Source organism: Seriola dumerili, unplaced genomic scaffold, assembly GCF_002260705.1.
Source record: "Seriola dumerili isolate Sdu_G_001 unplaced genomic scaffold, Sdu_1.0 BDQW01000052.1, whole genome shotgun sequence".
Classification (NCBI taxonomy): Eukaryota; Metazoa; Chordata; class Actinopteri; order Carangiformes; family Carangidae; genus Seriola; species Seriola dumerili.
The window spans coordinates 10,742,130-10,769,869 of NW_019174307.1; the positions used below are offsets into that span (position 1 = coordinate 10,742,130).

General features: G+C 38.4%; 1 protein-coding gene across 2 annotated transcripts; it reads right to left on the bottom strand.

Moving 5' to 3' along the window:
- Positions 1 to 244: 244 nt before the first annotated feature.
- On the bottom strand, positions 245 to 21,832 carry LOC111218139 (RNA-binding motif, single-stranded-interacting protein 1-like). 2 transcript variants are annotated; one of them, XM_022740272.1, is made up of 14 exons: positions 21,557 to 21,832; positions 14,660 to 14,838; positions 12,333 to 12,391; positions 11,081 to 11,172; positions 6,762 to 6,919; positions 5,701 to 5,780; positions 5,017 to 5,132; positions 4,618 to 4,667; positions 4,428 to 4,515; positions 4,055 to 4,105; positions 3,337 to 3,447; positions 3,107 to 3,187; positions 2,913 to 2,991; positions 245 to 1,357 (listed from the first exon to the last, which is right to left on the bottom strand). In XM_022740272.1, the coding sequence occupies exons 1-13, from the start codon at positions 21,605 to 21,607 to the stop codon at positions 2,920 to 2,922; spliced, it is 1,188 nt and encodes a 395-aa protein (XP_022595993.1). In that variant the 5' UTR covers positions 21,608 to 21,832; the 3' UTR covers positions 245 to 1,357; positions 2,913 to 2,919. The 2 variants fall into 2 exon arrangements, with proteins under 2 accessions (XP_022595993.1, XP_022595992.1); XM_022740271.1 differs by lacking the exon at positions 245 to 1,357 and adding an exon at positions 2,741 to 2,789.
- Between the last annotated feature and the right edge of the window lie 5,908 nt (positions 21,833 to 27,740).

A 27,740-nucleotide genomic window follows, 5' to 3' on the forward strand; every position in this document is an offset into this window, starting at 1 on the left:
TTCAATGAGTGGACTTCTTGCAATGACAAAAATCTACATCTACATCAAAATAAATCACTTATTTTCTTATGTCATATATTTCTGTGTTTGACAATCTTCATAAATTGAGCAAAACATTATTTTCAAGCTGTATGAAGCCAGGTAATTCATGAATGCATAAATATTTTCCAAATTTCTGATAAAGCCAGATTCTTTATTAAACATAAACTGAAAGTGAGAGACAAAGTGCGAGGCAGTGTTTGGATTTCAGCCCTCTGAAGCTGCAGCCAAGCTCCCATAACAGACATATTAAAAATTATTGTTCAACTATTTAAAAACAATTTACTGGCAAGCTATACAAAAGATGTATTTACATAATTTCATCATTAGACAATGCAAGGTTGCCAAATGGCTATACTCAATTAAAACAGGAACCGGTTTACTCAGGGTTCACCATGAAGAACAGCAGCTCTTGTAAATAAACACTAGATTTACAGCAGATTAAAAGGTGAACATTTTTATTTTTTTTATTCAAAAAATGTCAAAGAAATGAACAGAATAAACCTTAGGCAACAAGCTACTAAAAAAAGCAGAAGTCTTTGGCTTTAACAAACACTACAAAACAAAAATACAGAGGAAGGTTTCTTAAACTGTACATACAAGTTACCACTGGCATTTGTAGCACAAGTAAAAAAAAAAAAACAAAAAAAACAATAAACTTTCATCTAGCACTATGAAAATCTCTTTCTTTCCTTAAGCTGTCTGTACAAAAATTTTCATAAATTAGAACTTTTTCATATAACTTAGTGACTTTTCAACATGATGGTGACCTATATGAGCAATTTTCTTTGATGCACCTCTGCAACTCTTGATCCAGATACTATGGCACTTGGTTCAGACACCATTAGCAGCATAAACCTCACAAGACAGTATTACTTCTCAGTCTCAGGCATTACACAGAAATCTCAAGTATAGCGGCCCTACATTTGTTGCACATCCTAGTTAACTACAGAGGAAATGCTGCTGCGAGTTTCTAGACCCAAGACAAAGCAACAAACATGCTTGTTTAAAGGAGCAGAGATCCAGTAAACACCACGAAGCTTCATTGTTATTGTTGGTCTTAAAGATCTTAGATCCGCCTCTGGAATCTATTGTCATAAAAGCAGCAGTTTTTTCGAAACTATAAAAACTGAATGCATACACATGAGTAGAAACGTGCTGCCCCCTCCCAATGATTACAATAATACATCATAAAAAAATAGGTCTGATGAGAAAATCAAAAAGTATTCAAAACAACCTGAAAGGAAACAGCTGTATGTGGCCAGCTCCTGAGCGTGGCATTTGGTCTGGAAGGGCGGGCTGGACCTGCTAACCCGACCTAATACAGAGGAGAAAGAAAACTCTGAGGTAGATAATTGGTCAGACTGACCATCAGGTCGAATCACAGGCTTATTAGAGGACACCTTAATCAAAAAGCCTGCTTTAATCTACTGTGATCAAAAAAAAAAAAAATCAGACTTATTTTTTTTAGTGCTATGCCATACCAGACTGCTATTATAGCACTGTCCTTTCATTGTTTCAATTATTTTATTTTAAACTTAATTTTTACTATAACGTTGCATTTTCTGTAAGTATGAAATTCATCTGTGGCACTTGTTGGATCCAGGCCTTCCTTCATGCTTGTGTGTGTGTCTGCACTGTACTAATACCTATGAAAACTGAATGTAAATGTACAAAAAAGGCACACTGTCCAAACTGCAATCTTATTTGCAGTTAAAGAGACAAATGATGCTATTTCCTCCGTGTACTAGCTCACGATCTTTGGTGGAGTAAACTACGATTGAAAGTGCCAAGGTTGTTTGTTTCCTGTCAAAGAGTGAGGTGCAATTAAATGCACATATTCATCTCATTTTACCCTCTAACTCTGTAACTCTAGGTTCTATTACAAGGCTTTGATGAGTTTTTTTGCACAATCATGAGTCCATGTTTTCCTGTTAGGTTTTCAAATAAAAGTGAAAAAGACATCCATCAAAATAACAATTAACATCACCCAAAAAGACGAAAGCACAACCAACAAACAAAATACATTAGTCCCATCTCATCCCCTACCCCACAAAGATCAATTTCAGCTACTCTACAATACCAAGTATTCAAAAAGGCAAGATTCAAAAGGTGATCTTTCATCATTCCAACATCCAGAAACATGTAGGGCCTTCTCACTAAATAAATATTACATCCAATAAAATCATCAGATGTGGAGTCATTTCATTCAAAACATTTTTCTCTAAAATTACATCCACTTTTCTAGCAGTTCTGGGAGGGAAAAAGCAAAAACACAGGTTTTATTTTTTTTGTTTTTAAAAGTCTTATGTGGCTGATTTCAAAGGAATTAGCTTTTGCTTATTGCCACTCTCTGCTGTGGTCTGTACAACTATTGTATCACAACTATTAAGGCAAATAATTTTAATCAGACAGCAAGATCAATCTAAAGTACTAGGAGAAATCACTTTACAAGAAAACAACAATTAATACTTCACCATCGCAACACTCACACAGCAAGCACAAAAACATTATTTTAGAAATGTCTGGCTGAAAAAAAATCTTCAAGAAAAAAAAATCTGGAAATATTAACAAAAGACATATTGACTATCATGCACTTGAAACAACTAGTCACATGATTCTTTCTTGTATCCTGCAGCAATCCTTGGTAAAAAATAAACGTTCTAGTATGAAAATAAAACTTTTTCAAAACTTTTTTTTAAAATTTTTTTTATATAATTTGAATCATTTGATGAACTCAGGTATTCTCTCTGAAATGATACCAAAAATAGTCTCACTTAAACATTTGCAGAACCTGTGCAAAACAGTGAAAAGATCCTTAGCGTCCATTGCGTTTGTAGACATGATTGTTTTAGCTGTTGTACAAGTGTTACCTCAGCACTACTTGGTTTGTTGGTATGGATATGGGGAATGATTTCTGGATGAGTCCACTTGTGAGTGTGCACCATTTTCCTGGAAGAGAGAGTGAGATAATTCTTTGCCACTGCCATTTTGCTTACAATGAGCTGCTGTTTTAAATGAAGATAATGTTTTATACACAGAGGGCAGCACTGATGTTAAAACATACCTCCACAGGAACAGTAGTTGTCTGCATGTGTGCATACTGTGGGATATATGCTCCTTGCATAGCTGTGTTGGCAGCCATAAACTGCACAATGACGAAAGGAGACATAGACACATTGAGATCATATTCATAATATATATGTTTTTCAGTTTAATGACGAACATTTAATCACCCTACTCTCAAATAAGTATACTGTGTGAAATCATTTCTGATTCCATGTAGAATTGTCTCACCGTTCCTGCACTGCCCAGAGAGAGGTGACTCATCTGCTGTGAAAGGGGGGCCATCATAGAAGTAGGCTGCAGTGACAAAGATGGGTCCATAGAGGGCGATATCACTGTTCCCTGGAAGAGAAGTGAATGCGGGTGAGGGAGGAATGTTTGCAGCTGATGGAGTATCTTTTTGTAAAACTGAAACACTTTTGAAAAATCTGAGTGACCAAAGGTTACTGTATACCAGAGGGGAAAACGAAACTGAATAATCTCAAGATTTCTTATCGCCTGCCCATAGCATAAGGTGAGTAGTCACAAGTTGAACAAGGTGTCTATAAGCACCTTGGCCAGCTTGATGCATTTAACAGTGTTTTCTTGTCTACGTTGGCTCGTTTTCAAAGCAAGAAAGAAAGCAAGACTCTTCTCTCTCAATTCAAACCCATCTGTTATAAAATATTCTGCATGTATCATCAAGTAAACATCTTTATATAGTGTCTCTAAAGCAGTCAATTTTATATCCCTATATAAACACTTTAGCACAGTAAACCCTCAAGGATCACTGTCACCTTATGTGTGACTACTACTCTTCCATATTGTGTCTGGTTGTTTACAGAAAAATGTTTCAATTCTGTAACAACCACACAGAGAAATGTTTTCATGAAATAGAGAAAAGAGAAAAGGGAGAGAGAATTGTGATGAAGACAGTGATGATGAGAAGGTGAAGAGTTTTTGCTCTTACTGGGTGCTGCATGATGTACTGTTGATGAGGCACCCAGGATGGGTTCTGCACCTGGAACATCACACAAAAACACTCTGTAAACACACAGGCACTGAAGAGCTGCTATTTCCAGAGATCACATGCTACTGTGATTGGCACAGCATCAGGCATGAAGGGCCCCAACGCCCTTTGTTACATTTAACCTACATGTCCAAAACCCCAAAGGACATGTCTCTGAATTGGGATGACACGTTTATAAATAAATGAATAAATAAATATAATAAATTCTGAGTTACTGCGTGTAAAACTGCTGAATGAAATGTTTTTTTAAACTATTGCAAGCATTGCTTTTTATCAGAGCTGCATATACACCATTGAAGAGAAGCATTCAAACCTGGTATGTAGAAACTGGAGACATGTAAGGAGACATGGACGTTTGAGCAATCATCCTGTTTGAAATACTGTATGCTGGTGGGAAAAATCTGTGGACACATAATGAAGTGTATTTCATTCAAACAACGAAGTAAATTAGGCACACATATATCAGTCACGACAGTGTAATCTAATATGTTGTTGTAGCTCACCCATTCTGCATAGCAGCTGCACTGGGGTCATATGTGAGTGTCATTCCAGCCTGGGGGAAAAGGACAGCACAGGTCTGGCCGATGCACGCAACTCAAACACAATAGCATTGTGCTACAGTCTACAGTGTAATTATTACACTCAAAACTGAAAGAGGGCGCTCTTGACTACACAAGACTTTACAATAAACAGCAGAGGGTATGACCAGAATTGCACCTCAATGTACTGTACATGTAATTTATTCCTTTAGATGAATCTTCAGTAACAGTTGCTCAAAAGTGCTTCTTTTTTGGTTGTCATATTCTCTGCTGTTTATTATTTAACACCTGAAGTTTATCCTTTATTATTTCCATATGTTCATGGACCCATCAGCCACTCAGTCCATCCTTGATGCCACTTACCAGTCTCGAATCACCATCCCTTGCCCAACCCCGACCATTCTGGGCAAATTTATTCTGATTTTGTCTCTTTTTTTGCCCTCCATCAGCAAACTTGCACAGCAAGGGTTCGGGGGGTACTAAAAAAAGAGAAATGGTGAGAGAACAAAATAAAAGTGTGTCTTAAATAGAGACCATCACAAAGACAATTGCTATCTGTCATTGCTTGCTTTAGTCCCTAAAGCCTGGGAATGCACATTTACTAGGCAGTCTGAGAACACAGACATCTAATTTGGCAGCTGTGGAGCTGTAATCCCCTCCCCTTCCTAAAGGAGGAAAGGCCAACAGAGACTATTTCAGTCTAATAATCCAATTAAAAAACTTAGCGAGGTAGTGGAGGCCACACAGAGCAGCTCTCTCTCTCTTGTTTTCTTTGTCTGTGCTCTGCCTCTTAAGGCTGAGTGTATATGAGCTCTTTACCAGCAGACTCACTGACTCCTGTTGGAAGCATGAATCAGTTGGCCGACCACTTCATTCTGTCTGTACAACTATTACCCTAACCTATTAACCTACAAAGACTGTGCACATTAGAGACAAATCCTATTATTTTCTTTTACATATTATTTTCATGGCATGGCTAGATCATTTTACATTACAATTCCCCAGTGTATGTCTGCAAATACAAGATAATTATATAGTATGTCTTACCTGGAACACCTGCAGGTGTCTTGATAAACTTGCCATTGAAGTGAGAAATGACAGCATCACATTTTTCAGTTGACTCCATTCTAAAGTTATAAAAGAGAAACAGAACATAACATAACATTTCCATAACATCAGTAATAACTGAGGTAGTGAGCAGGTGCTTTCCAAGATTGGCTTCCTTTCTGGTTCAGTAGAAAAGGTGGCTCAAAATAAAAGATTTTTATCTTCAAGTGTACAACTATATTTTCACCATTTTACTACACAGACTCATTAGTGCATGTCTACACAAACAAACATTCCTATGATGTTTTTGTTTCGTCTGTCATGACCACGACCTTGCCTGTCAGGTGTTTCTATCAAACTTCTGGTTATGCAAGCATGACTGGCAGAAGCCAGTATTACCACTATAATTAAATCAACCAGTCATTGTGAAAGTATTTTTTAAAGGAGTTTCCATTTGTCCATACATGAACTGTTCTTTCCGCCATGCTATCAACAACAAAGCAATGTTTTTTTTTTTACTTATTAATTTTAGAAATGAAACACATTCTGCATTTAATGGATGAGGAGAAAGCTCTGAGTATTTTTAATCTTTTGGAACAATTTGAAAGCTGTTATATGTAACATTATTAAATGTCACTTTATCTTTAGTAATTGGTTTAGAATAGTAGCCTTGATCTCAATCCTCTGGCATTGTTAGGAATTTTGCCACTTGTCTCATTTCCCCTGTCTCTGGCATAATTTCCATTTCACTGGTCGAATAGTGGTCTCTTCCTGTTTACTGCTGTGAAGCGGTCTATTTTAGCCATGAAGCCATCACATGAATTTCCTGCCATACCTGATCTGATGTCAAAAAAAAAAAAAGTTAGGTAGAGGCCAGAAGAGGATGTCAGTCATCTCAGTTGGAAACCATGGATTTAGTTTGGTCATAACAATATGTCATATTTGACATAGTTTAGATTTATTGATTTTAAAATGCTTCAGTATATGTAGCATCAGTAAAAACTTCTTAATGTTGTTTCAGTTGCATGAGTCCCTGACAATAAATTACACACGTAACTGACCTGGCAAAGCCCACTCCTCTGCTGGTTCCACTGGAGTCTCTCAGGATGCGTGTGGATATGACCTGGCCGTAGTGCTTTAACATATTCTCTAGCTCCTGCTCATCCATAGACAAAGGCAAGTTGGAGATATACAAGTTTGTAGGGTCTTGTTCTTGTTGCTACAAGAGAGAGAGAGATAGAGAGAGAGAGAGAGAGAGAGAGAGAGAGAGAGAAGGAGCCAGAGGTAATGTAATTACACTACTGGAAATGCTTGAAACACACTGGTTAACACACATTTCTAATTGCATCACATTCAAAGTGGCCTCAATAATGTAGCTATGTAAAGAAGGAGGAAGACAGGAGAGAAGTTCCCTTGCAATTCCATATAATTTATCCCTTGAAATACCTAAACATTCAATAGACTTTTAATACAGACCTCAGTAATGTGGCTATCATGTCTCTGCTTCTTCCTGTTTGTCTCTGTTGGGGGTTATAGGTAATAAAGGGTCACTATCTGCATGCAGCCCACATTGGCTTAAGGCTCACATCAGCTGATTTCTTGCTGTATTTTAATAGCATCAGCAGAAACAAAAGACATGGCTACAAGGGAGCAGCCTCTCACCATTACAATTCATCAACAGTGTGTTGCATTCAGAATCAGCTATAGGGCCAGACTGACTTACTAAAAGCAATACACTGACAGAAAAATAACCATTTCACAATTAGAGGACAACAAGTGGGCTACAGTCTGCAATGCAACAAAACCCAAGTAATGTTTTTCAGGTTTTTCAGGCAGACAAAGTGGTCCTGAAAAGAGATGGAAGGAGAGATGAGGGGATGAGGATGAGAGTGAGGGGTGCAGGGATGTGTTTCAGCACTTCAGCTCTGCACAGCTCTAATAACTCAAAAGGGAGCAGGAGACCAGTAATGCTCCTACCTGCTTTTCACACATGGGGGTATACACACGTGTATGCTTGTACACATGCACAAATTTTGTCCAAAAGCAGAGAAGGCTGCTTCCCTTCTTTCTTTTTTTTTTCTTTAGCTTTTAGCTGTTTGGTGGCAGAGCGGAGCATTTATCCTGCTAGGTCTAACCTAAATGACCCCCCCAGTGAGGCAACTGATAAATTGTTAATAACAGGAAGCTGATTTCTTTTCTGTTGTTATCCATCCTCACCCATCATCACTTTATGCAAGATTAATTTTGACCTAGTCTTTAATGTCACATAGTTACAATTCTAGAAGAATAGGGTTGAGGGTAAGGTAAGAATGACCACGTTTTTTTATTGATGTAGCAAATTTAACCATATCAGCTCTTCTGTTGTAGGACTGACTGTACCATCACTTGAGAGAATTCTGAAAGAAAGAAAGAAGTGAGATAAGGCATCTTTTTTGCATCAAATGGGTCACCAAGCATCAGTCAGTCACAAACTGTAAGTGACACATGGTTGTGGATGAAGAGCTGATGAAGAGAGATACCGTTGATGAAGAGGTATTACTCTTTCTCTTGCTACAGAGACAGGGAGTATGAAATGATGTAAAATTAATTTGATCTACTGCAAAGAGCATAAATACTGTTCTCTTCAGGGCACACTGCTCCACATTCACACTTGGCAGATGCCCAGTACAGCCTCAGTCGTATCTGTTGTCCACTGAGGGCCGCTCCACTGGAGAAGTAGGGACATTAAGTGTCTTCCTCAAGGGCACTAAGGTGGTGGGAATGAAGAACGGGCACGTGCTGCTCTTTCACATACCCTACCCACATTTATACTGCTGATCTAGGGATTAAACTGCTACTTTCCAGTCACAACAAACAATAAAAAACAATGCTGTTCCTCTACAAATTAAATTCACACAACCTGATAAAACCATCTTAAAGCCTATATTAACTTAGCCTTAACGAAAAACTTTATATACGAATGTGGGGTTAATCCCTTGTATGTATAGAGAGAAAGATGAAATAATATAAGGTAAAAAGAAGGGAAACTCTTATCTGGCCCCTTCCCACCACCTGCCTTTGAAATAATAATGAGAGAAAGTCTGTTGAAGGATGCCTGAGCAGATGAAAAAACAGGAAAGGGAACCTTTGTCAGAGAGTCCATTAAGCCCAAACAAGCTTCTGCAAGAGTGTGAATAAAGCTGGAGTGAAAGGCTCACACTTTATAATGGCATTTACCTTCCACAATACAAAGATTAAACTTAGGCATGCCCCTCAAAGCTGCTCTCTTTTAATTAAAAAAAGTAAAATGGGTGCACAGAGGCATGTCAAGAAGCTCCACAGATCCCCAGACAGGGAAATGAGGCTAAGGGTTCTTGCTCAGTGCTGTATGGGAACTAATTTTCCCCGAGTGGTCCCTGTTACCATAACAACACACAATTATTTACTTCCTTTTCTGATGTCAGAGACAAGTATAATGTCAAAAGTAAAATGGCCTTACTTTAAAGCCCCTCATCTCATAATCTGCTGTATTGTATTGTGAACAAAAAAAACTGTATATGTAGTGTGTTGAAACCTTGAATGACTCTGTCCACACAACACTGGGCACAATTCATTTGCCAATGTACTAAAGCTCCAACTTCTTCAGTGACAAAGAGGGATGTGTTTATCTGTATTTCCTGAAATGTTCTCCAATGTTTCAAACATATTTGCAGCATGAAGCCTCATTTGTTGAACATTAATTTTTGAGAGGTTTAAGTATTTTTCAGCAGGCGATGCTAGACATATGTATTAGAGTGCTGAGCTATTAGTCTCAGTTCCTGCACAGAATGTAGAGACACATTCACACATTATCAAGCAACACTGATCTCTACATGCTATAGTCTGACTATTGGCACCTTCACATCTGAATCCTTTCTGTCAGCCCATGTGAGATCTCTCGGCCATGTATGAACACATCAGCATATTACCAAATTCATTTTAACTTTAAGGGCCAGATTTGGTGCAACACATACAGTATGTGTGTTATATTAACCCTGCATTGACTATACTATTAATGCAGTAATGCAAATGGACTTTATTGCAAATGAAAAAGAATAAAATGAGAGAATAAAACAAATAAGGAAGAGACAGAGCACTAGCACCTCAGCGTGGAAGAGGTGGCAGGTGGAAATTGTGTTGAAATAGCAATGTCTCACCACTGCAAAAAAACAGAGGGTTGAGCAACGATAAATGACATCACTATAAAAATATGAGAAACAGGAAGTGGTTTCCATGTGGGGCTGAAAGTCCCCACTGTGTGAGTGGTAAGCTAAACAGTCCCTTTTTTCAAAACCACTGTATCAAACATTAAAAGAGCCACATCTGGAATCCACCAGACAACTGGCTGGGTACTGGTTGCATGCAAAGTTGTTCATAAAGTAATATAATTATTTTGTTTCAAACCAACCTTATTTATCCATCTATCCATCTATCCATCTATCTATCTATCTATCTATCTATCTATCTATCTATCTATCTATCTATGCTGTAAGTGCCTTCATCCCTAGATGAAGTTTTCTATTTGTACAGTAGTTTCTATTGTGAAGTTTATGTACTCAATAATGTGGAAAGGCATTCTTGTTAAAAATCACCTATATAATCTACAATGACAGTAATATAAGCCTTGATGTATCCTGCAGACAACCAAGAGGATATTTTAGCCAGGGATTACACTAAATGCTAAACTGGGTGAAAGAGCATGAACTTATGACCTTTCCCTTCATTTGAACTCTAATCTCAAATGGTGTTGATACAGTAATGTGTCACCAAAGTTCAAATTCAAGTCTAATGAACACAAACCACAGCAGTCCATCTACTGTTGTTTGGTTGCTGTTCCACAATTATCTGATATTGTGTTCATTAATAATTATTGCAATTTCCATGACTGTACTCAGCCTGTATTAACATCTCTCTCTCCCTATTATTTGTGCAGTCCTTGGTTAAATGCGTGTGCAGAAAGGACAGAGCCTCATTTGCAGGCACTCACACTATTCACATGCAAACTGATACTTTGTTTGCAAACTGCAACAACCTGGTTCACATGTGTCACAGTTTCTCCTGAAAATGTACAAGCGTGCCTTAGGAAATCTGGTGTTGAGTTCCATAAACACACACGCACAAATACACACTGTTTTCAGCACTGACTTCCTTCACAATTCAAGTCAGTGATCCCAGAGTCACCGAGCGGTCTACAGACCAAGTGTTGGGGAGCATTCACCTAGCAGTCATGGATTCCAGTACTGCTATGTAATACCACAAGGATTAGGTTTAAACCGGCTGACCAACCAGATGGAGGAGAAACAGTGTTAATGGGTGACTGGTATGGATGTGATATCAGGATTAGACTGTAATGAATCCTCACCTTTGCCATCTGAGCTTGGACACCAGTAGTCTTCAGGGCAGCGACAGCTTTCTGAGCTGCAGCAGGGCTGTCAAAGTCCACAAAGCCATATCCTGAGGAGACAAGCAGCACATTTAGAACACTACTCTATGGCTGGTACAGATAATGGCAGAGCCACTGTGTTGTGTGGGCTAACCAATGCCTCTCTGTCATGGATGGTGATGGGCTCTGTGTTCATTTGTGCATATAATGTGCTACTATAATGAAGCTATACATATATTGTGTTACTGTACAGGAAGTATGTACTGTATATACTTTTTGCATTCTGTAGGTCTATCTAATTTGTATGTATGTATGCTTGTGTGTGTGTGTGTGTGTAAGTACAGGTAGAAAAGTGCTGAGGATGCAGATACCAGTGTGACATTCATGGCTCAGGTCAGCTCTTTGTCCAGGGAGGTCCAAACAGGGTGAAACTACAGTCTCTGGCCTGTACCACACCTGCAATATTTAACCTATTCAAGCTAAATTATGGTGAATACTGTATGTCAGGGCTCTTTCAGCTGAGAAATGGGTCACACTGGTACTAAAAGTTTAATATGAATGCCTCTCTTAGTGGCAAAGGGATCATGATAAAGTGTGAAATTAGAAAAAAACAGTTGATTATTAGTCGAATAAAGAATTTCGTGAGACTTAAGGTCACAAAAGGCGATTGTCAAAGCCATCTCTGGGTTCTATTTAAAATTCAGTCAGAGCCTTACAAGGTATTTAACGGTGTCCCATTTCACAGAAAGCCTTCGATTAACTGGCATCTGTATAATCCAGAGGAGAGTGACAAAGCATTCTCTTAATCCCATCAGCACTGGAGAGAATCAGTAAGTCTCTCTTTAGCCAGGTGGGCAGTCTATTAGAACTGGAACAAAACCAGCACTGTCATTCAGTAAAAGGAGGAGGAGTCGGTCTTCTTTGGAAGAACCACCCACAGCAGTGACACACCAACAGACAAGGGCTGAGGCTTAAAATAACATGAGCTGGGAGGCAGCTTTAAGCAGCCTGGCTGTCTTGTTTCCTGACGTGAGCAGATCGTCTGAGACAACTCCATAGCTGTTAAATGACTTGAGGTTTAGGCAGAATTCACACATTGGGGTCTAGTGATATTCTCTCTCACAGCAAGGTGTTGAATATCCAGCCGGGCAGTTCATAAGATTTCCTTACTCATACTTAATTAAAAAAGAAAGAATAGAGGGTGCTGCTGGAAAGAATAAAAGTCACACACCTTTACATTTGTTTGTAGTCTTGTCCAGGATCGCCTTTGTTGACACAATTTTGCCATACCTATGGGAGGAGCAGAAAGGCGAGACATTGTTAGCAGGATTATATACCAGACAGAGCCAGTTATAAAACACAAAGAGAGGGAGGGTTGAGCAACAATCTATGACATCACCGTAAAAACATGAGAAACAGGAAGTGGTTTCCATGTGGTGCTGAAAATCCCCACCATGTGAGTGCTAAGCTAAACAGTCCCTTTTTTTAGCCAAACTAAACCACTGTATCAAACTTTATACAGAGTCACCAAAGTCTCCCTTGGGAGAAGGCAGGTCACTTCGGTACCATCTTGTTAAGGCCTCTGGGCAGTTGGGATTATCACTCTCCTATCTTTTTATATTAAAAATCACATTATTTAAAGTTCTGACATGATTTCCATTATATATTTAGGTTTTCACTGTATACAACACTACAGATACCTGTACGTGTGTGCAAAGGATTGTGTGGTCTGGCTCACACCATTTCCATAGTTTCAACAGAGCAGTATTGATATGCACGCAGACCACAGGAAAGTACTAATGATAACATCTGAGAATATCATGTTACTACACAGTCTTTTCGTACAAGAAGCTTTGATGCAGGAACTGTATCTGTACAGAATCGAGGTGAATGGGTTTAAACCCCAACAGCTCTCTCTCTCTCTTTTCTTTTCACATGTAGCATATTTCACTTCTTTAATTTTGCATTCCACTGCCAATTTAAAAATTGTTGTTTTATAAAAAATAACTTTTTATTTTCTTTTACAGTCCAGGCCATAAGTATATGGACAGTTAATCAAAATAATCAGTGAAACTAGCAGAGGTCTAGAAAAGAATCAATGACTTTTAACCATTAAACTAATGCAATACAAGGTCCTACACAAAACCATTTGAGTCAACTAGAAAGACAGAACAAAATTATCAGTAAATCACTGGCTCAGTCTCTCAACACATAAATCTAGAACAGTTCACAAATCTGATGCCATTCCACAACACCTGGTGTCCTTTCCTGCTGTTCATCCAGAGCTGATTCCTTTCTACACCACTTCACTCACTCAGATTTTCCCAACCCCAATATGACAACTCAAAAAATGAAAATCACCCACAATATTGTTAGCCCGCACAACTGGTTGGCTTTTGGTTGGGTGCAAAGTTCTTCATAAACAAATTATTTCTTGGTTATATAATTATTTAGTTTCAAATCAACCTATGTGTGTGCTGTAAGTGCCTTTTGACCCCTGGATCCTGAAGTTTCTGTTCACAACAATGCAGAGAGACATTCTGTCTATACATATCATGTTAAAAATTACTTATATAATCTACCCTGACAGTGATATAAACCACCCTGCAGTCAACCAGGAGGATATTTCAGCCTGGGATTAAATGCTAAACTGAGTGAAAGAGCACAAACCTGTGACCTTTCCTCCATCTGAACTTTAATCTCAAATCATGTGTGGCTACAGCACGCTCACTCTTACAGTGCCATTAAAATGTTGCACATTTACTTGTACATGTACACATAGTTACTAACGCGCCTGTGACAGTTTGAATGCCCAAGAAAAAAGAAAGTCCTGTTTGCCCTCAGATTTACATAAGAAGTGATAAAATAGAACATTCAAAATTTTGTGTTCTCAGTCAGTATTACATTGTGAAGATGGGGCCTCAGAAAATAAAAGTCCACCAGGGTGGTCTCTGTGCTTGGCAATTATAAAGCATTCAGCGCACAAAGAGAGCCATGGACAAGCCTGCTGCTGACAGTATCTCCCCTTTATCCACACACATGATATATGAAATCTCTACTGCTGTGCCCCACATGCTGTCAAGTAGCACATCATCTACACTCTGTCCTTGTGTGGTCTTTAAGATCATTTTTCATATCATATCCAAATGAAGCCGGCAATACTGTTTCATTTCTTGTCATCTCAAATATAAACAACTCTATTCGTTATAAAAATGATTAAATCTTTCAATTCTTTCTTGGAATATGTTTAAACCAACCTATAGGGCTCAATTAATTATTCAGTCAGATTATTAGAAAGGAAGAAAATATACTTTAACTATAAATTACAACAAAGACAACACCTGATAAATTTTCTGATCTTTAATAAGCATGTAATTGAACTAGTAAAATGGCATTACATCTTACCTTTTATCTTTTCACACCTTATTTGTATTTTACCAAATGTAAATCAATAAGTGACTGCCACTGCAATTTAAAACTAGACTCTGAAACTAAGTAGGCCAAAAAATCAATGGCCGATCAATACCAGATAATGATGAGAGGAAGTGCGATACTCACGGCTGACAGAGCTTGACCAGGTCATGGTCTGTGGTTGAAGGGGACAGGCCTCGGATATAGAGGTTTGTTTTGCTGAGCTGGTCCCAGCCTGCAGTGCTACTGCTGCTGCTGTTGTTGGTGCTGCTGTTGGTGCTCGGGCTCGGTGGAGCCATGGGGTGTGATGATGGGGCAACAGGTGGCTGGAATAGGCAGGGAGACAGAGAAAAACTAGGTTGAATTCAAGTTCAGGCTGGTTTATGATTAAATAATATTGTTTAAAATCTTTCCATACAATCATTTTGTGCCAAATATATAGCAAGTGCTATAGCAAGATATCAACATGGCTCAAGTTCCCCAATCTAAATGAATGTGCTCAAAAACTTCAGAACATTTTTTTTTTAATATTACATAAGATTTAATTCCACAAAATGAACATGAGTTTAACTTTTCCAATGCGATTCTCAAAACATTAAGAAAAACTTAACACCAGAGAATGAAACACTACTGTTTCAAGTTTGTTTCACCTTTGACCACACCCGACATCATTGATGGGTGTGGTCAGATGTGTTTCTGATGTCACAGTGTACTGGAGTACACTTATATATCACTGCATCACTGCAGCAAGTTAAACCTCTGGAAGTCAGCAGAAACAAGATTTTCAGGGATTTTTAAACCTGCAATAAGTGTTTTTGTGGCCACTCTGGGACAGCAGAAACAAGTTGTAAACACAATATTGACATCTTATGTCCTTAGAAAATTGATATGGCAAAGCTGTCAGTTAAAAGTTGCCTATTTACACATGCAGCAGACACAGAGCTGCAAAATAATCCGCTGTATTCACCAGCTAGCAACTAACTGTGTCCATCTGCTGTTCGGTGAGTGAGAGAATGATTTTTTCCACAATACGGATTTCACATATCCATATATGTATGGTGTGGATTCAGTATTGTTTTGATTTGCTGACAAAATATTATTCTTATTAATATTTAAGTGAACTGTATCAAAATATGATGCTCTCCTTTCTGCATGACATCTCTGGATGAAAGTTTAGTCCAAGAAAGGCCCACTGTGTGCCCTCTCCAAGTCACTTATATATAATAATTATAATAATAATAATAATAATAAAATAAACTTTATTTATATACCATCTTTCAAAACCAAGTTACAAAGTGCTTAGTCACATATAGTCACATGTAAGGGGAAAAAAAAGATTAAACTCCCTGGACCCTCCATCATTACTATCAATAATGATGGCGCGGCCATCATTGCGGGTTTCTTTCCAGTGTAAGGACTGCTGTTTTACAGAGCAGTGATCCATATCTGTAGGGCAATCTTCACACACCTTCACAGTCAGCACAATTAGGGGTCCACAGGGGCTTGTAGTGCTGACATCAGTGTCACACTGATGTCACACTGCTGTGGGTGTCGAATAAGCTATTTGCAGGCCAACATAAACAATCATCTCTGTAGTAGGTCCAGACTTCTTAACCTTAACGCTCCTTTTAATGAATAGCTTTGAAAATTACTTCAAGTATGATTGTATCTTTCCCCTATTAGCCGAGAAAAAAACAACGGTTAAGAAATTACCATTTTTCATGAGATTAGAAAACAGTCAAATAACTAGAACTGTAATTTTCATATACTATTCAGTTTTGGTTCATTTTCTAAGTATTGCTCATAATAGCAGCAAATGGCAAAGGAATTTGTCTTCTTTACTATATGATACTGACCCCCCCCTTTCTTTCTCTGAGGAATCACAAGCTGGGAGGAAGATGATGGAATGCCAAGCATGAAGCGGTGACAGGCATGACCAACCCAAGTCTAGACTTTTGCCTATAGGATCCTCTCTTCTGACCGGCTGTTTGACTGACTGAAGAAAGTGTGAAACAGAATTCCAGGCCTGTATCAGGAAAGTAATAGCTAGTTAAAGGCTAAAGTGAAGAGATTTTAGCTTTTTTTTTTTTTTTTAAATGTTTGGTGAGCTGTCCATGCGTCCCTGATATCTACAGTATAGGTAATGTGTTCTACAGCCTTCAACTTTGGGGCATAATTAACAAAGGTTGCATCCCTGTTTTTGTTTTGGCTGCTGTTGGGAACGTCAAATAAACCAACAGCAGATGATTGCTGCTATTGTGTTCTTGAAGGCAAATAGTTTACAAAGGAGTTAGCAATGTATCTCGGTCCATGTATTCCTTTTTTACAGGTAGTTACAGCTTCTTTGTATATATTACAGTGGACTGTGAGCCGAGTTTTCCTCCATTTTCTTTCAGCTGCCCGTTTAACCGTGGGGAGATTCTGTCAGTCAGCCTTGCTTTAACCTTTAGTGGAGCAGCAGTATTTAAAGCAGATGATGATGTATTGCTGAAATTTTAAACCCATGTCATTTTAAGAGCAGTTACAGCTGAATGGCTCAATTGATGTATAGAAAACCTTGTTTCAGCCTCGGCATCTAGGAATCACTTTGGACCTAAAAATTCTAGTATTTGTTAAGGTTGGCATCAAAAAACACACAGAGATGGTCATAAATAGGTAATTCGAACAATCAAACATTATCAATATTTAACCCTGTGGTCATTCCTGAGTCTAGATTGTCACCATGCTGATGAGTGGCTTCATTTACATGTTGGGTGAGTTCCAAGCTGTCAGTGAATTCACAAGCACCTTGGCTTTGGAGTCATTCCTTTTATTAATACAAATATTCCATTCAAAAAATGTAATCTATCACATTTAGTGATACCAAGTGAGATCAGCTCTGAGAATTCCTGGAGAAATAGATGAATCATAATAATGTAATATGAGCACTGGTAATGCTATTTTGAGCAAAAGAGTAAGATATTCAAATTATGTAAATTCACCTGGGTCAATGTCATTACATACAAACGGTGTACTGTATGAGTAAGAGATGAGCTCGGCTTTTCCTGTGTCATCTGACTGATAAAAATTATAGTTTGCAGGACAAGCCTGTATCACAGTGGCTTCACCAGTAGTGTTGTTTTGCCAACTAAAAACATACAATGTAAATTCCTTTCATGTCAAGTCCCTTTTTTTATATATAGCGCCAAATCACAACAGCCACTTTTCAAATAGAGCAGGGTTAGACCTACTCTTACTCGTACTCTGTATGATACTGATTACAGAGACTAAAAATTTCCCACCATGAGCAATCACTTGGCGACAGTGGCAAAGAAAAATCCTTTTAAGGGGCAGAAACCCAGAGCAATTATCAGATCATGAACCAAAAAGGATTTGTTAGTCAATGATCTCAAATTAAAAAGAGCTCATTTCAGCTGTAGGGATTCTGTGACAGGAAAGGAAACTAGTGAACATTGACAAATTTCAGAGTACTAAGACAGTAACCAGATGGTCTGTGATTGCTACGATGTGTTTGACCATGCCACTGGCTGTTTGAAATCACCAGTATATTTTAGGAAGCAGCATGGGGTCTGTCTCATCTCTGGTAGACACCTGAGTGATTATGTCTGTGGTTATTACTTTTTAATAGCTCATCAATTTGACTTGAGCGTCAGCATGGCAGCTTTAACCAGCTCCTTGATTGGTGAGTGTGGTGGAGGGGGGCTCTGAGGGCTGCTGGGTTCCTGATTGGGACAGAGACATCCTCTGATGTGGAACCTTAACCACACATTCTTGTTCAGGTATGGCATGCCTAGAGCATGACGTAGGTTGGTAGTCTGGATTCACTTCCATTTCATTTCCATGAAACCCATCAGGTTTAAAGCGGTCTTTATAGTTCCAAAAGATATTGAAATTGTCAATAAATGTCAGCCATGCATTCAGACCAAAGAATCAGCTAAAATATTTGATTCCTTTCCCCAAAGTTGGAATCGGGCCTGAAGTGAATACATGCTGCCATTGACAGTCACTGAGTTTTTCTAGGAGCTTCTTTTTTCAGGATCTCAGAGCTAATTTTTCTTTGCAGATTGTCGAAAGACATAATGTGGATAATAATCCTCACATTACTTGTATGTGTTAAGAGAATAATTGACAGCTCCCTGGCAGATTTGTGTGCCATAGTCAAATTTTCAATCTTTGCCATTCTTGCATGCTTGGTAGTACATCAGAAGTGTCTGATTTATTAGAGTTAGCAATGTTTCTTCTGGCCCTTAGCCTAGAAGTGGTTTTGGGGCTAATTCATGGGTTTTGGTTAGCCTTGATGCTAGTGGAGTGATTTCCTTCCCTGAGTACAACTTAGTAGTATAACTCATTTCTTTCAGTCAGTCACCTCTGGAGCACACAACATCAAACCAAGTCCTGGCTTGAGCTGATGCTTTCAGTCTGGTGCAGGTGCTGTGCCAGTAAGAAGCATCATTAGGGAAGGCTGGTCTGGGAGCCTTGGCAGCTAATTTTGTGGCGTTAAGACACATCCAGAGGAGCGTGTCAGCCAATTCCGTGACACGATGCTCTACATTTGATGTAATCCCAGGTATAAAAATCAGTGTCTGTCTGTTAGCATTTGGTGGCTCAGCACCTTGTGCAGTAGCTGCTAACAGAGTCGTCAAATTGCTCTCTTTTGCAAATTAGTGTTTCAATCTTTTTTTGAAGCTGTGTTATCCTCTCAATCAGTTGCTAAAATTTTGTGCAGTTTATGGATTTTGCTGGGTTTGGAGACATAGGTTTTATGTTGTCTTTTGCCGGACTGAGAAGCTTTGTACACTAGACTAAGCTAGGCTAGGAGCTACATCTGTGACTGGGCTCTGAAACTTTTGTGTGTCCTGAAAGAAAACTTTAGTTTCTTTCTGCAGTTCTACTATAGATGTGTTTGTTAGTGCCAATGTAACTGGTAATAGCTCTCTTTGCAAGGATATGAAGGAAATTAGAAAATGGAAGACAAAAACACACAGCATATAGCAATCAGAGAGCTGTATTTGTTGGCAAAAGTCCTTAATTCCCCCAGCCTAACCACCAGTTAATTGCACTCAATAGCATGAACTGGTCCCAAAGTTAAAATTATTCCCTGGAGAGATCTCATGAAATTGAAGTATACGGTCCCGCTCTTTAGCAACAACCAAAAACAACAGCGACAATGTTACTACTGTTGCTACTTGAAAAGGTGATAGAAGAGTACTCATGAAATCTTTTTCTATTCTGGGAAACCATCATCAACAGACAGAATAAATTTTAAATATGTCACAGTTGCTCTCATGACTAACACTCATTTACAAACAAGCGTGGCTTACTTTTCTTGATTTTTTGAAGTTATTAACAACATGGATCACAGGTTTGACTGCAGTCAGGCCAAAAACTTACCGAACATCATTTAATACTCTTTATGATAAAAAAATTCACGTTTGCACCAAATGTGAAACATTCTTATTTCAACATGATCTCTATGGTGTGCCTGGGTAATGGTAGCAGTCATGGTTCTAGTTCAGAGGTGCTGCACCTTCTTTAACATGGAAACTGTGTCTCTTAATCTTTGTTTTTCATCCAATCACAAGAAATAACACAAGTCTTATTTCTCAGCATCTCAAAAGAGCAATGCTTATTGAAGTTATCTTGGGTGTTTGAGTTTCAGACATTAATTTCAGGTAGATGCTACTTTCTTTATGTTTGTGACTACAACAATAACAGTATTAAGTTGAACTGTGGGGTGTATTGTTGAGAAAAACAAACACAAATCAAACCTGGAAAATCAATGGGGATGAAAATAAATGCTTTAAAATATTAAAAAGCTCTAGGTTTCAATTGTATTTAACGTTAAAACCGTTGTCATCATAGTCTTAAATGTATTTGTGGACTGTAAATACATTAAATAACATGCCAAATCTTACAAAAAAAACTCAAAAAAGTCAAACATTATGTACATTCCAGTCATAGTTAATAATACATGTACCAACATACAAGACAAGCCAGTCTCTAAAGAAAATGCCTGCAAGAGGGACCAGAGCTCTATTTTCATTGTCTGGGATTCAGGTAACTGCAACTTCTGCTTTCTGTGGGACTGAAAGTAAATTTTGTTTTCATTCATCTGCCCGACTACTTAGATGCAGGACTGTGACTGACTGTGATGGGGAGAGGACGGCATCTTATCAGTCACTTCCAGACCAGCAGAGCCTGTCATATCCGAGCTGGAAATACACAGGGCTTCCAGTAACAGGCCTCGCCCATGGAGCTCTAGCCACAGGATAACAGCATGGGCACGACAGAGTAAATATGCTTATTCAAATCTTTTGGCTAAAGGGAGTTTAAAAAATCCATATGTAACTGGGACAAAGTTAATGCATCAGTGGGCGATTAGTCACCCATATTGTATAATTCTGTACAATAAAGAGAAACCTTCCACTGCAGGCAAATATGGTGTATAAATAACATTTTGTGTAATGTATACTTCAAATATTTAAGGTAACCTATTGTCCATTAGACTTAAGCTGAGTTTCATAAAATAGAAGCCAACAAAAATGTTCTTTGGTTCAAACTAAGCAAGAATATACAGTATTCTAATGAAATTGCGTCTGTTTGGTTGAGTTTCTGTGAAGTGGTGTTAAGGGCCAGCTCATTTGTGCTTTATACCTTTTAAAATCCTTAATATTAAATTAGGGTTGTTTTTCAAACGGGTTAGCTCATTGTTTTACTGTACAGACATAACATTAGCAAAGCATCAACTCAAGACATCGGCCTGTATCTCTCCAGCACTATCAGACCTGGACCATAGCCCGAGCAGCAGGTATTCTCATTATGAATAATGGCCTATCTGGATCTTACATCAGACACAGGAACACAACACTGCCATCTCAAATGACATAAGTAACACAAAGTAAGTTTTCTTTCTGTTAGAGCGTCGGTTGTGCATTAAGTTTTTTTATAGGCAGTGAGCCGCTGTCAAACACACCTATTTTGCGACTTCAATAGAGTCAGTTTTGTCGACATTATGTCTTAAGGCTGGTCTTTGGTAAATATTACCTGTTTGCGATACGGAGTCCTTAGTGGGTTTCCAGTATTAGCAAAAATCATCCTCAGTTCGAAAAGGGAGGGTATTTTTTTAGTTAAGCTACAAATTTCTAGCGAAATAAGTAGAAAAATTAGTTGACATATATAGCCTCCTTACTCCGCTTAAGGACACAAAAATAGGTTTCTGTACATATTAGCTGTATACATATCCTTATTGTCGTCGAGTATCCAGCAACAGAAACCTCCGTAAATTGTCCCAACTTCGACTGCCCAGCCCCGTTGCCTTGACTGGCTTCATTGATTTGCAGTCGGCGCTGCGCAGGACAGACGCTGCTACGGTGGGAGAAACCATTTGGTCTTTTGGAGTGGGGGAGCCTTTTAACAACGTTCCCAAAAATACATAACAGTTCGTTTATCTATGGCTGAGTGGACATTTAAAAGAAGATATTCATAATAGCTGAAAACATTCCCTGGTATTTGCAAGTATCTACATTGCTCTTGTTATATGAAGACCAATATTTAAGATGCCGTTTTCACCTCTGTTGTTGTTTATGTATTAAAGGATGCATACCAAACATTCCACCGTGCGGCTGCTGGTCCTGGTTGTGATATTCTGACAAGTTTATTTTTGTGTGTAACTGCCACAGTGTACTGAGAATATAATCAGACGAAGGGCAAATAACAAGAAGGTCTGTGTTTAAGAGTATTAGTAATTATTAATGGTGGTGAAGGATTCCATTTAGTACGGAGGCAGCAATCTACTGATGATCAATATGATTTACAATGCAGATGGTCGTGATAAATGGTGTGGTGTCAAAGACGCCTGAATAAAAAAGATGATAGCTCAGTGTTAACACATTTTAAGACATGCTGTAATGTAATGTGTAAACACATCAATTTCTCGCTGGTTTAGAATGAGATTTGTAATAAAATGAACAGTTTGCGTACTTAACCAGACACACCCACATACCAGCGTATTTGCATCAACTTTCTAAAACCGACTACAGACTACGGCTTAGGTCACACAACACAGCCATAAAACACCGTGATAATAGGCCAATTCTTGATACGAACTGTTTCATATCATTTTTACATTATATCAAGAATGGGTGAAATGGGACAAATGTTTGGTTCGCAATTAGAGTAAAGGATCAGTCCATCCAAATTACAAAACAACACATTTTCCTAATATGTAGCTACACGCTCAGTAAATTCTGCCAACACCCTAATTCAGTGGGGATAAATCTGATTTCACTAGTGGCGCACTGAAAAAAAGACATTACAAAAACTCAACAGCAGGATGTTCTGTTGTCCCAGACACAGTAGCCCAGGGAAATAAGTTTTAATGAATAACAACAATTATAATAACCTACTTCCCCCCAGATAAAAAAACCTACACCTGCAAAACCTATACCTCCAAAATAAAAAGAAATAAAAACTTATAAAAAAGCTTTCTGTGAGGCTAGAAGCCTTGTAAGGATTGGGTTTCACAGTGGAGTGCAATTTTGTTGAGAAAGGTGGCTTCTATTATGGATTGTGAGAAGGAACCTCTTACTGTGAGTGATGGGTGCTTGATGCGGTGGAGTTTGTGTTTGTTTGTGTGTGGGGTCTTTATTAGAGCAGGTGAGAGGGACAGGCTGAGCTATAAATCAAAGGTAATCTACCCACCACTGTCACTTGCTGATTGGAAAAGCAACAGTGGGGGCAGAAAATGTGAATTAATGGTGACCTTCAGCAAGGTACAAGCGCCATGCCAGGCTATAACCACTGTCTTGTTCTGCCTTTATGGCCTGCCTAAACAGTTGAACCTTCTGAGTTTGGTTTGGGCAGCAGCTGTTTTGTGTCACATCTGAACAACTCAGATAGAAATGATCTAAATTAAATTTTTTCTCCATGGTTTTATTTTCTCTAATGCATCAAACTGCACATGTGCAACAACTAGAGAGAACACAGCTGAGAGATACTCTGCTTTCGCTTTCGCTGTGTAATTAAAAAAGAAGGTCTCTAAACCTCAGTAATCTGTGAAAACATCCCTGTGAGCCCGCTATGACATCAGTGCCCTTTTACTGAGGCCGTCGGGACAGCGTGTATATATTGGTGTGATATGTGATATATCAACCTAAAAGAAACCAAAGGTCACCAGGAGAGCATGTAGAGAAGTTCACCAGGCCAACAGGAGTCAATGGGTCGGCATTAGAGGAAAGGAAGAGAGGTCTGATTCAGCACTCTGCTCAGGGTACTAAAGGGGGAGGGGGAGGGGGGGGGGGCAGGGCAGAACCACCACCTTTTATGAAACAGTGAAAGGAAAGGTTATCTCTCGTCCCTGTGTTTGTGTAGCACTATAATAACACCTAAATAAACCTAAACATGTATATATTATAAATGACTGTTATTATCACAGGTAGAATCATTTTTAGTTTTTATCCACACTGTAATTAGAGAGTTTCCGCTGCTTTCCATTACACAAACCAGACCTGGAACAAATTACTCATTAATTGTTAAGCCTACAGTGTATACAATATACCATTAAATCACTTCAGGCAGGTTGCTTTGCCATGAAAGGGCAGCCTTTGCTAATACAGGAACAAATGTTTATCCAGAAAACATGCTGTTCCTGAAGATCTCCTTTCATTATACAGACACAGGTTTAGATTGCGCATGCGTAATCACTCAAACAGGCACATACATGCAGATGCAAAGATTACAAGACACAAACCCAAAGACACACAGATACACAGGCTCGCACTCATGCACACACTGGGTATTTCCAAGGGAAATAAGAGAGTGGGGTTATTTTAGGACATTGTGCTACTTGTTCTCACTCTTCCCTGAACCAATGAAAACAGCAAATAATTCTGAGGTATATGAGGAAAGTGTTGCTCTCTGTTTGGTCCTCACAGATTATAACAGCAATTACAGTCTCACAGCTCAATCTGTGAAAGGCAGAGAGAGGAATTCTTCTCCTCACTTCCTCCCTGTGTTAGATTCCTGAGAAGTGGCACTGCCACAATCAGTGTTGCAGAGAGTTTTAGCAGCTCCAGGAAGCTTTTTACTAACAGCCCATTGCCTTCCTGCCTGGATGGAAGGGTTGGGGCATGTGTAACCCTTCTTTGGCAGCAGCAGATTCATTTCGCCTGACTCTTGACTGTAAATTAGCCACAAAAGAGAGTTGTGAATGCCTATGTGTGTGTGTCACACAGAAAAAAAAGGCCACATTCACAACTCTGGTCTTTAATTGAGGTGCTGGTGTGGGAGTGGTGTTCATGAAAAGCCCAGCTCACTTATCCAAAAATGAATGAGTCACTTTACTTCTTCTATGTGATGATCAACAATTTAGAATGAATCTTTTTGAACGCCCAAGAAACATATTATACATTATGGATAGGTGTTTGAAATGACTCATGGGCTTTCATAGGTACATAATCTGTTTTATTTTACCTTGACAGAGAACTCTATGGCTGTATTTATCATTTTGTTTAGGCGAGTGATCCTTACAGTTAAAAAGGATTATACAGCATTAGACTTAGAACCTATCTATTTATATATAAAAAAGACAGATTAAGCACACTATTATGCATCATTTGTAGTAGCTGTAACATACTTGTATATTTTGAAGCAACTTTCATCATCTTAATGTACAAAACAAGTGGCAAGGCAGTTTATGAATCCAGAAGCAGCAAATTGAAAATCCAGCAACCATCTGATGTGAAATAGCCTACTAATTTTTACATCTCATACATAAGTTATTGCCCTATTAAAATACACGCTAAAGCTTTGTTATTAAATCAAAATTCTTTCATTGATCCCCAACATCACCTTTTCTTACAGCCACTTTATGAAACGACATAAAAACATCAAAACTACAGGGTTGCAAATAGAAATGTTTTTGACACAACATGGGCCTAGTTAATATCACACATTTTCTTTTTCAGTGCTAGCTCTTAAAATTGTCCTCACATACAGTGGTTTGTGTGATAAGGTGACTTTTATTCACATTTCTCTCTTTTACACACATTCAAAGCGTCTTTGAGTACTTTCTGATGTATTAGAGGAAATACTTGACAGCAGCAGGAAAGGTTTTATTGTGGCGCTTGCCCCTCGTTTTGCTCATGTCAAATGAATGAGAATGAGAGTCATATGTGTACAAAGGCAGTTCTTTCAGGCCTGAACACGGACATAAAGAGCAGCGCCACTGAGCTGTTTCATTGTGTACATTCTGCTGCCGGGCAACTCTCCAAACTTTATTGTAAACATTGTATGGTGCTGTTGAGCCTCAGCATAATGCCATTGTCCGCATCCTCACCACAACATTAAATGCTTTTGCCTTGATACTGATTTAAAACTTACTTTGGTGGAAGCAGCTGGCTACCGACTATCACCAAAATGTTACCAAATGATCACTACTTCATTAAGAGCTGTTACCTCTGAACAGCCTATATCAACAGCATGCTTGACTTCAAAATATATTTTTCTTTACAGAGAACAGAATAAAATCAGCTGATCCTCCAGAAGCATTATTTACAATTGTTAGGCCTAAAATTGTGTAGTCAAATTAATTACTAAGACAAATACGTGTTTATTTTTGATGAGTCAAACCAAGAAAGCCCACTGTGGAATAACATCTATGGGATCACAGTAGGAGAATTGGACACAGTGTCTTTGAAACCACTACAACACCAGTAATCCCACCAAAAAACAAATCAATTTTATAGCCAGCATTGTCACTTTTTATACAATAATACCTTGTTTGGTCATTAAGTAAACAGTTGAATAATCTGAGATAAATCCCAACACCCCTTCTAATAGTAAGAGCTGCTGTGAATGAATGGCCTCATTCTAAAAAGTCCATTCACTGATAACCATTCAGGAAGTGTGTTTGAGGATGCACTAATGCACCAATAAATATGATTTCCACTATCGCATGTTAACTGATTACGTAAATTCGTGTTCTGTGTTTTTTGTTGCTGGTAGAAATAGTCAATCTCCAGCCTTGAGTCTCCTGCTGATAAAATTTTCATGAGCTCGAGTAATGGAGAGCGCTAGAGGGCTCTTTATGAGAGGTTAGCTAGGGACTTTCCTTTTAGCCTCATGTACCCTTTCACTTTTGTTCAATCTACACAAGCCTTTTGTGCTATTTTACACTACAAAGCCAAATATCCAACCTGTGCTCTGCCCTACAGGAGTGCTACCTTATAGCTGGTTGCTTTGATATTCTCAGTTCCAAAAAAATATTCAAAATGGTCATGTTCTGGAGACCAAATACACTATCTATTGAGTATCACAACTGCAACAACAAGAATACAGCTTTTGAATCCTGTGTTTGTTCAGCTTATAGTGGTGATATCTATTGTGAACATCCCACATTCCTCATCAAGTCCACCCAATCTCTTAAAAACACTCACACTGTATGTTGGTTTGCGAGTATTGGAAACAGGAATATTGAGGGAATATGGGTTGACTCCCAACTTTTCCCACGAAGACATAAATAAAAGCAGCCGGTGGGTTTGCTTTTCAGATATTCCCACCACATCCATATCTGTTGAATGTCACCCTGTGTGGGAAACACACACTGCTGTGACCCTCCCTTTCTGCAAGACTATTGACTTTTTGTGGATGTCCGAACATACCTTATCTTATACTGACAAATTAGAAATCAATGCACATGTTTGAGGACAACCAGTAATTTATTGTTGGCTCACTTTGGGGGTATTGGACAGGTGATATCTGAGGATTTGCATTAAGTTAAATAAGATAAAATAATATTACATTTGATCAAAAGTGAAGGTTTTGTTTTTATAATAAGACTTTAAAAATGTGTTGACAGAGGTGACAAAAAATGATTTTTTTTTTTTTTTTGCATCATGTTGAATCAGGATACATGGTTCATCAACCCTTTAAAAGAAAGTTAAAGAGAGATTCAGGGATACTAGAATTTTTTGGGTTGATGCTCATTACCTTGCAAATGCAAGCTACATTTTGTTAAATGAGAGGTTTGTGGTTTCGCTGTTATGTAACAGGAACAGGGAGAGAACTTCCTTTCGCTATCAATCAGGAAATTCTATAAGCATGCAGGAAAGTCTTCTTGCAGTATCTCTGCAGAAGATCTTATTTAAGTAACTGTTGTGGTACAAATAAATAACATGTTTCATGTATACACACATATACATATATATATATGTATATATATAAAATATAT